The sequence below is a fragment of the Pongo abelii genome, chromosome 19, assembly GCF_028885655.2.
Source record: "Pongo abelii isolate AG06213 chromosome 19, NHGRI_mPonAbe1-v2.0_pri, whole genome shotgun sequence".
In the NCBI taxonomy this organism is placed as follows: Eukaryota; Metazoa; Chordata; class Mammalia; order Primates; family Hominidae; genus Pongo; species Pongo abelii.
Genome location: NC_072004.2, coordinates 95,545,081 through 95,555,346, shown reverse-complemented (window position 1 = coordinate 95,555,346; position 10,266 = coordinate 95,545,081). Strand labels below are relative to the sequence as shown.

The 10,266-nt window shown below is 53.0% G+C and overlaps 1 protein-coding gene across 3 annotated transcripts in view; it reads right to left on the bottom strand.

The window, feature by feature from the left end:
* Positions 1-301: 301 nt before the first annotated feature.
* Positions 302-10,266, bottom strand: part of CCDC40 (coiled-coil domain 40 molecular ruler complex subunit) — a 65,897-nt gene continuing 55,932 nt past the window's right edge. For all 3 annotated transcript variants that reach the window (XM_024234891.3, XM_054535845.2, XM_054535846.2), the window contains exons 17-20: positions 10,091-10,211; positions 4,783-4,971; positions 2,841-2,999; positions 302-748 (exon numbers count right to left, since the gene is read on the bottom strand). In XM_024234891.3, coding sequence (XP_024090659.3) covers positions 500-748; positions 2,841-2,999; positions 4,783-4,971; positions 10,091-10,211 — 718 coding nt within the window. In that variant the 3' untranslated portion in view covers positions 302-499. The remainder of the gene's footprint in view (positions 749-2,840; positions 3,000-4,782; positions 4,972-10,090; positions 10,212-10,266) is intronic.

Sequence of the window (10,266 nt, the reverse complement as noted above, 5' to 3'; positions counted from 1 at the left end):
AGGGGTGGGGATGGGAAAAACTGGTAAAGAAGGTGGTTTGTGGGTTTTCAGATGCACCTAGTAGAGGGAAGTGTTGGTGGGGAGCAGCCTCCCGGGCCCGGCTGGCTGGAGCCGCCTTAACTTTCTCACCTCTGCTCAGCCCACCAGCTCGCGGACCTGTGCCAGCGCTGTGTTGTGAGAGGCACGTGCAGATTTGGGAGTGCTGCAAACCAAAGTGTTACCTGGACGAGTAAGCCCAGTGTGGGAGTGTGGGTCTGCAGTCACAGGCTCTGTCTTTGCGATGGGATGCCATGGGAAACGCTAGGATTTTACCTGGTTTATTAAATTGCTGAGTGGCTAAAAAGATTCATATGGGTGGGGCTGGCTTATTTCTCTTAAACGATGCCCTTCTGAGGGTACATGTGGTTTTTAGGAACACAAAAGATTCCAAGTCCCTCATAATAAACACAATTCCGGATCTCTTCCTGGAGGCCTTGCAGAGCGGGATCCAGGCTGCTCCCTAGGAGGGCCCCGGTGACTCGAGCTTGTTGGCGATCATCTGGCTGACCTTGTGCAGGGCCTCCTGGAACTGGGGGTACTCGTCCCGCACGCGGTCCAGGATGGTGGCGATGAGAGCCAGCCGCTTGTCCAGGCGCTGGCGCTCCAGCACTAGGGACTGCTTAGAGCGGAACAAGAACACGTAGCGCCCCTCCTTCACAGCCTGTAGGTGCTTAAGGCGCGTCTGCAGGGCCACAATCTCTGAAAGGTTCTAGGTAGGAAAAGAAACTCCATATAGGGCTATGCAAACCGGAAGAAAGACACCTGCTGGCCCCCCACAAACTCAGACTCCAGGAAATGCTGAAGAGGAGGCGAGACCTACACTTGAAAAGGGACGACGTGAAGGTGTTGCACCCCTGGATCTCAGGGAAGAGGCTGAGAGGCACTGGGTCGGTGCCTTTATGGGTCATCCATCATCACCGTCTAGGAGGCATTCTTTTTTTTTGTTTATTTGAGACAGAGTCTTGCTCTGTCGCCCAGGCTGGAGTGCAGCGGTGCGATCTCGGCTCAATGCAAGCTCTGCCTCCCGGGTTCACGCCATTCTCCTGTCTCAGCCTCCCGAGTAACTGGGACCACAGGCGCCTGCCACCAGGCCCGGCTAATTTTTTGTATTTTTTTTTAGTAGAGACGGGGTTTCACCATGTTAGCCAGGATGGTCTCGATCTCCTGACCTCGTGATCCGCCTGCCTCAGCTTCCCAAAGTGCTGGAATTACAGGTGTGAGCCACCGCGACCCGCAGGCATTCTTTTTTTTTTTTTTTTTTGAGGCAGTCTCGCTCTGTCACCTAGGCTGGAGTGCAATGGCACAATCTTGGCACACTGCAACCTCTGGCTCCTGGCTTCAAGTGATTCACCTGCCTCAAGCCTCCCAATCAGCTGGAATTATAGGCACCCACCCCCACCACCATGCCTGGGTAGCTGAGATTACAGGCGCCCGCCACCATGCCTGGCTAATATTTGTATTTTTAGTCAAGATGGAGTTTTGCCATGTTGGCCAGGCTGGTCTCGAACTCCTGACCTCAAGTGATCCACCTGCTGTGGCCTCCCAAAGTGCTGGGATTACAGGCGTGAGCCACCGTGCCCGGTGCCTTCTTGATACCTGGCAACCTTCTTGATACCTGGATGTGTCAGGCCCAGTGCCAGGCACGTTCCCCTCATCATCTCAGTTGGCCAGGCCAGAACCTTGGAGCCATTCTCCACCCCCGTCTCTGCTCACACCACAGCCAACCCAGCAGGAATCCCACTGGGCGATGTTGGCATCACGCATATGCAGAGCCTGATGGCTTCTCGCCAGCCCCACAGGGGCCACCCTGAAGCACTGCAAATAGCCGCAGACGTCCCCCTGCATCCATGCTTCATCCACATGCAATGTTAGAGCCGGGGGAGCCCGCTAAAGCCCAAGTCACCTCTCAGCCCCAACGCCCTCCTCCGTGTGCCCACCTCCCCAAGAGAAAAGTCCAAAGTCATGATCGTGCTCTCCCCAAGGCCGCACACAGTCTGGCCCAGCCCTCTCTGCCTGGGTCTTACATACCCTAACCTCCCCAGCCTGCCCCACTGGCCTCTGGTAGCCCTTGCTTAGTCTCAGGCTCCTGCCTTGCCGGGCTTTCCTGTCCACCTGGGGTGGTTTTGTGGGCTGTCCCCTCCTTCAGGTCTGGACTCCAATGTCTGCTCTGCAGGGCCTTCCCGCATCACCCTAACTCAAAATGTCAATCCCTCAGTTCACCCCAATGCCCCTGACACTTCTTTCTCTGGTCTATCTTCCTCCAAAGCATTTACCACCACCTAACACACCATTTCCTTTTTTCTTTTCTTTTCTTTTCTTTTCTTTTCTTTTTGAGACAGGACTTCCCTCTGTCACCCAGGCTGGAGTGCAGTGGTGCAACCTTGGCTCACTGCAGTCTCGGCCTCCCAGGCTCAAGCGATCCTCCCACCTCAGCCTCCTGAGTAGCTGGGACCACAGGTGTGTACCACCATGCCTAGCTAAAACACACTGTATCTTTTAAAATTATTTTGCTCATCATCTCTCCTCCTGCCCCAGGAGGTAACCTCTAGGAGCACAGGGATGTTTGTTTTCTGTGTTCTATTTTGTAACCCTCGCACGCTGAACATGAGCTCAGCCCATAATGGATACTCCATCAACATTTGTCAATTGAAGAAATCACAAAGCCACAAACATGTGAGCAGCCGGTGGTGCTATTACTGGCCTGGGATCAGGACAGGCTGTAACCTAGGGGACGCAGGACCCCTGTGCGAGTGGCACGTTCCACGGCCTTTATCCCCAGGGACCTCCTGGGACACGTTTACCTGTTGTTTGAGGGCCCCAAGCCGGGTGAGGTCGGCCTCGAGTGTGTCGAAGTCTGCCTGAATCACCGACAGCTTTTGCTGCTTCTCTAGGAGGGAGCTGCTCACATTTCTTTGTGTTTCTTCCAGTTCCAGGATGGTTTTGGTGCACTCGTCGGTGGCCTAGGAGAGTCACAGGACCATGCTGGGCCCCTGCAGCCCGGCTGCTTGGTGGACAGGGAAGAGTCAGGCTGGGAGGACCTGCCAGGCACCTTCTACACGCTCCATCCAGGGAGGCTCCCAAAGAGAAATGGGAGGGCTGGAGAGGCGAGGCCTGGGAGGTGCCAGGCCCAGCCAGCCCACACTGCACACTGTTCCTTTAAGGCGGGCGTGGCCGAGAGATGGGGGCCTGAGCGGTTCTGGGGCTCCCTGTGCAGTGGGTCTGTCCCCACGCAGGAGACTGGCACAGTTCAGCAGCCATGTGCCAAGGGCAGGGCTGAGGCTGTAAGGGCCGAGAGGCAGGCTGGGGAGCCTGGGAAAGAGGAGGGTGGGGGCCTCTGCTGAGGGAGGAGCGAGGCTGGGGCCATCTGTGTGGTGTTCGTTCCGCCTTCGGGGAAAGCAGCACAATTAAGAGAAAGAAAAGCCGGGCAGACAGCGTTTGGCAGCTGACATGGCCCAGGGGGTGATGGAGGAGACACAGTGACTCTCAGGGCTGGCTGGGGACACGGAAGGTCTTTGGGGTGGGGCTGGCAGGGGTAAGGACAAGGACCCACCAGTGAAGGCATCGTGTGGGGCGCAGGGCCTGGGGCTGGAGGACTTGAGTGTTGCTTGGAGCAGACAGGAGGTGAGGGGTGGGCATGGGGGTCCTGGCAGGGGACCGAGGTGGTGCTCAGGGCAGCGAGGAGTGGTCAGGGGCCGGGCTAGGAAGCTGAGGGAGGGATGGACATCAGGAGTAGCCAATGTAGTGGAAAAAGACTGAGAAGAGGCCGCTCTGCCGCCTCTCTCCAGAAACTTCCAGTTACTTCCAAATGAGCAGCCCAGGCATGTCTGTCATTTTTGGCTAGCCTTTCCTTACAGGGGTGACTTCAGCACTCTCCAGGGAACCCTCTGGGTGACTCTGAGAGGTGGGCACCCATTTCACAGGCTCTGGGAGGTCAGACCGTATGCCCCAGTCAGGAATGGTCCAGCGTGGATCCAAGCGATGCTGTCAGCTGTCTCTAAGGCCACCTCCCCACCCACGGCTGTGGTTGCTGTCACATTTAACTCAGCCCCCCTCACCCCCCAGCAGACAAGGCCCTACAGGTCTGGAAAGGCCCACATGCTCCGAGGTCACACAGCGGGTCAGCAGGGCCATGGGGCCAACCTGGGAAGTGTGAGTGCAGGGCCCCTGGCTGGCAACAGTTGAGGTGGTAAGCACCGGACAGCACCAGCTGGGCCCTCCCAGTACAGGCTCAGTGGACATGGCCTGGTGTATGGGGATGCAGGCTCTCGAGGCGCCCGCCATGCTCCCATCAGCTGGTCCCTGGTGCCCACTCGGGCTTCCCAGCATGAGCCGGCCTCTTCCCCAGAACTCTGTGCCTTCCCGATGCCACCTCTGATATGCAGGGAGGGGCTGAAACACGGCCGTCTCTGGGTGTCAGCAGCTCTGTCCGGTGCGGGCATTCTGCAATCTCCCAGAGACAGGCCCCGTGGCAGCAGCAGGTTAGCAGTGCTGAGCACGCCCCTCTAACAGCCTCTGGATCCTCACCCCTGGCCCGGAACCCAGCAGCAGGTTAGCAGAACTGGGGACGGTCTCTCTGCATCCTCACCCCAGACCCAGCACCCAGCAGCAGGTTAGCAGTGCTGAGCACGCCCCCACTGCAGCCTCTGCATCCTCACCCCAGACCCAGCAAGACGTCTTCCTGGAGTGTTCCTTGAATCCCAGAGAGAGGAGCAGGCACCCTGTTTCCTTTCCACTGCTCCCTACCTTGCGAACGTCCCTGATTTTCCGGCGCAGCTCAAGCTGCTTGTGGTGGAAGTCGGTGCGGGTGAGCACCTTCCTGTCCATCTTGCGCTGCCCCTCGGCCTGGGTGGTGATGGTCTCTCTGCGGGCAACCGCCAGCTCCATGGCACGGATCATCTTCTCCCGCTGCTTCAGCAGCTGCCCGAACCTGACCTGGGAGACAGGACAGAGGGGCTGGGGCTGGGGCTGGGGCAGGCCTGAGCTGCAGCCGCAGAGAGAGTGGCCGGGGCGCTGGCCTCGCTCATCCTCCGGTGACACGCACGGGGATCGGCGGGGAAACAGGCCTGTGCCGCCAGGAGGAACAAGGGACATGGAGGCAGCAGCCGTGGGTGGGAACCCGGAATCCACAGGCAGACAGTGCAAGGTGGAGAAATGGCCGAGACCTGAGGACACCAAGGAGGTGTGAGAACTAAAAGCAACTAAGCCAGGGTCAGATCCTGCAGCAGAAAAAAATCTCATTGAGAAAATGGGTGAAATCTGATTAGAGTTTGTAGTTTGGTTAGCAGTATTGCATGAAGGTTAATTTCTTAGTTGTGACAATGCACCTTGGCTTGGGTGGAGGACCTGGGGCTGGGGACTGGGTTGTAGCGTGAGGATTGGCTGCAAGGATGCACAGGAACTTTCTGGAGTCATAGAAAGGTTCTACGTCTTGATGGTGTCAGTGGCTATGTAGATGTGTGCGCGTGTTAGAACCCACCAAACTGTGCTTTTTTTTTTTAAATTTTTGAGACGGAGTCTTGCTCTGTCACCAGGCTGGAGTGCAGTGGAGCCATCTCAACTCACTGCAACCTTCGCCTCCTGCGTTCAAGTGATTCTCCTACCTCAGCCTCCTGAGTAGCTGGGATTACAGGTGCCTGCCACCATGCCTGGCTAATTTTTGTATTTTTAGTAGAGATGGGGTTTCACCATGTTGGCCAGGATGGTCTCGATCTCTTGACCTGGTGATCTGCCCGCCTTGGCCTCCCAAAGCTGGGATTGCAGGCATAAGCCACTGCACCCAGCCTTTTTATAAAAAAATATTTTTGAGATGGAGTCTCCTTCTGTTGCCCAGGCTGGAGTGCGGTGGCACAATCTTGTCTAACCACAACTTCCACCTCCCAGGTTCAAGCAATTCTCCTGCCTCAGCCTCCCAAGTAGCTAGGATTACAGGCATCTGCCACCACGACCGGCTATTTTTTTTTTTTTTTTGCATTTTCAGTAGAGACAGGGTTTCCCCATGGTGGCTAGGCTGGTTTTGAACTGACCTCAAGTGATCCACCCGCCTCGGCCTCCCAAAGTGCTAGGATTACAGGCGTGAGCCACCGCGCCCAGCCCAAACTCTGCGTTTAAAATAAGCACATTTTATCTTATGAAAGTTATGCCTAAAGTTGATTTAAAAGAAAAAACAGGCAAGCATCCTGAATATAAGCAGGGTGAAGGGAGACCAAGCTTACTCAGGTTTAAAATGTGCCATAAAGTGACTTGGAACCACGAAGAAACACTAAAACGTCTGTGTGGCAGAAGACCCCCTAAACAGAGGGCAAAGACAATGATAGGTCAGAGACACTATTTCAATAGGTATTAAAGACAGGGGTTAATAACCGAATATATAAGGAATTCCTAAAAAATGTTAAGAAATAAGAAAACAGTCCGGGTGTGGTGGCTCACGCCTGTAATCCCAGCACTTTGGGAGGCCGAAACCTGTGGATCACCTGAGGTCAGGAGTTCGAGACCAGCCTGGCCAACATGGTGAAATCCCATCTCTACCAAAAATACAAAAATTAGCCAGGCATAGTGGTGCATGCCTGTAATCCCAGCTACTCAGGAGGCTGAGGCAGGAGAATCACTTGAACCCAGGAGGCAGAGGTTGCAGTGAGTTGAGATTGTGCCACTGCATTCTAGCCTGGACTACAGAGTGAGACTCTGTTTCAAAAAAAAAAAAAAAAAGAGAGAGAGAGAAATACGAAAACAGCCTAATATGAAAATCAGCTGGCTGGGCACAGTGGCTCACACCTGTAATCCCAGCACTTTGGGAGGCTGAGGCAGGTAGATCATCTGAGATCAGGAGTTCAAGGCCAGCCTGGCCAACATGGTGAAACCCCATCTCTACTAAAAATACAAAAAATTAGCTGGGCGTGGTGGCACGTGCCTGTAGTCCCAGTTACTCGGGAGGCTGAGGCAGGAGAATCGCTTGAACCCAGGAGGCTGAAGTTGCAGCAAGCTGAGGTGTGAGCGCCGCTGCATTCCAGTCTGGACAACAAAGCGAAACTCTGTCTTTAAGGAAGTCGGAGGAATTTCGTAAGTATAGAGTTACAGAAATCAAGACAGTAGGGCATTGGTGAAGGGACAGAAACAGAAATCAGTAGAACAAAACAGCCCAGAAACGAACCCACACAAACGTGTCAGCTGATTTCAACAAGGACGGGAAGGTAGTTCAGTGGAGGAAGGGCAGTCTTTTCAAGAAGCAAGCAGGGCTGACTCAAGTGGACATCTAAATGCAAAAAAAACCCCAGTCCACAACTTGCACCATACACAAAACTTAACTCAAAATACATTATGGACCTAAATGTAAAACCTAAAAGCAGGAAGCTTCTGGAAGAAAACAGAAGAGAAGCTCTTTGTGACCTTCAGCTAGGCAAAGGCTCCTTAGATAAGCTATTGAAATGATCCATGAAAGAACAGACTGAGGGTTGGGTGCCGTGGTGTGCACCCATAATCCCAGCACTTTGGGAGGCCCATGCAGGAGGATCCTTTGGACCCACGAGGTCAAGGCTGCAGTGAGCCATGACTGCACCACTGCACTCCAGCATGGGTGACACAGCAAAACCCTGTCTCTAAAAAAAGAGAACAGACTGAGTAATTGGGCTTCACCACACAGAAGAATCTCAAATGCAGGAGGCTAAGCAAGGAAAGTCAGGCTCAATATGTCTCACCCTGTTTGATCCATTTATGTGACATTCTGGAAAAGCCAAAACAACAGGCATGGAGAGAGACTGGTGGCTGTCAGGGCGGCTGGGGTGTGTGGTGAGCTGACTACAGAGGGCATGAGGGAATTTGAGGACGAGGAAATATATCACAATGTGGCAGTGGCTACATGATTGTACGTCTCTATCAAAACTTGTAGGGCTGGCTGGGCACAGTGGCTCACACCTATAATCCCAGCACTTTGGGAGGCTAAGGCAGGTGGATTGCCTGAGCTCAGAAGTTCGAGACCAGCCTGGGCAAAATGGCGAAACCCCGTCTCTACTGAAAATACAAAAAATTAGCCAGGCATGGTGGCGCACACCTGTAATCCCAGCTACTCGGGAAGCTGAAGCAGGAGAATCGCTTGAACTTGGGAGGCGGAGGTTGCAGCGAGCCGAGATCCCACCACTTCACTCCAGCCTGAGCGACAGAGAGTCTGTCTCAAAAACAAAACAAAAAACAAACAAACAGACAAAACAAAACAAAACAAAAAACCCAGAAAATCCTCATAGGGCTGAATGCCCTAAGCTGTGAGCTTCCACTCAACTGAAAATCCTCAATTAAAAAAAAAAAGATAGATAAATAACACCAGAACTGAGGAGAAGGTATGGATATGACTGCCGCCATGTGCTTTTTAGACAAGTAATTGTCAGGCTGTTACAGTCAGAATTTACACACCCTTTGACCTAGTAATCTCACCTTTGGGAACCTAGTCTAGAAGGAAAAAAAAAAAAAACCAGTAAGGAAGGATGTGATTATAATGCTGTGCGATGGCTGATTTTGGTTAATCTGACTGGGCTAAGGGATGCCTGGATAGCTGGGAAAACATGATTTCTGTTTTGGGTGGATCTGTGAGGGTGTCCCTGGAAGTGATTGGCATTTGAACCACTGGACAGAGTAAAGATCCCTCTTGCCAGGGTGTGTGACATCATCCAATCTGTTGAGGGCCTGAGTAGAACAAAAAGGCAGAAGAAGATGGTGGGGCAGGGTGGGGGTGGGGGAACACTGGGCTGGGATGACACCGTTGCCTCCTTCTCAGGCCTCAGGCTTGACTGAATCATGGGCTCTCCTGGGTCTGCAGATTAGATGCCGGATCCTAGGACTTCTTGGCCCCCATAACCATAAGAGCCAATTCTCATAATAAATCTCTCTTCTCTCTTTCTCTCTCTCTCTCTCTCTCTCTGTGTGTGTGTGTGTGTGTGTGTGTGTGTGTGTGTGTGTATTCTACTGGTTCTGTTTCTTTGGAGAACCCTAACACACACTGTGTCTAGGACAAAACAATAACACCAACAACAAATTGGAAACAACCTGAATTTTCACCAACCTGGGACTGTATCAATAAATTGTGAAATATCCATAGTATATATTGTAACTGTTAAAGAATGGGTTAGTATCCATGTAGGGCCAAGGCAAGCCCTGCCTGTGCATTTGTGTGAGATCTGAGAAGGTGAGAGGCCTTATCCCTGCAGCGGCTGACATAGTCACCCTGGCTGAGGAGGGGGAGCCGAGGAAGAAGGGACAGGGAGGAACAGCCCGGACCTTCTCTTTGCCCCCCACTCTGTGGGGGAGAGCTTGTCTTGCTCCAGCAAACACACGTGGCTTCTGTAATGTGAAAAGTCAATTAAATTTGGTATTTTTAAACACAACATCTCATTAGCATATGCACTTGATCTGAAAAATAACTCAGCAGAGGAATTTTTATTTAGCATGGCATTGTGAAAGTGAGGCCCACTTATTTTATGAACTGCTCTTATTGGTATCCTTAAGGCCCTGAACCTTTAGCTTGATGACCACTTGCAATTTAATTATCACCCTTTTAAAGGCAATGAAATCTAATTGTGACCGTGGAGAGAAAACACGGCTGTGAGGGATGAGATGGGGGTGTTCTCTGAACCCTTCTGTGGTGTGAGACTCTGTCTCACAGTGGGATATGTTAGAGGGTCACGAAGTTTGAGGGTTACAACTGGCATTTAAAAATACCAGAGTGCTGTGATTACATGGAGTAGGAATAAAACAGCGTTTTGTGAAATGACATGCACGCACTTGTGTGTGTCCTGTGTTGTTCTGCAATATTTCTGCACATTAAGAGCAAGAGTGCCGTGAAAGCTGGGTCAAGGGGGACGTGCGCTTTGCCAGCACTCGGCTGGAGTGCAGGTCACTCTGCTGGAGTGGGTCGCTCCCCGGAAATCTCACCCATTGCCACCAGCCAATGTGGCCAGTGTGGTTCCCACAGGAGCCCCGGGGGAGCCGAGGCCTTGGTGTGGCCAGGTCTCCAGAGCCCAAGGGCTGGCACCCAGCAGGGCCTGCCACGCCGGTCTCCTCCCCTCACCTTCATCCTGTGGACCTCGCCCTTCATAGCCCGGATCTCTGTCTGGCCGATCTCGGAATCCACTGAGGAACGCATCTCTTTTGCCAGTTGGATTTTTTTCTCCCAAAGCATAATCTGGTGTCTTTAGAGGTAGGAGAGGCAGTGTAAGAAATTAGGAGTTTTCTTCTGATGCTTCG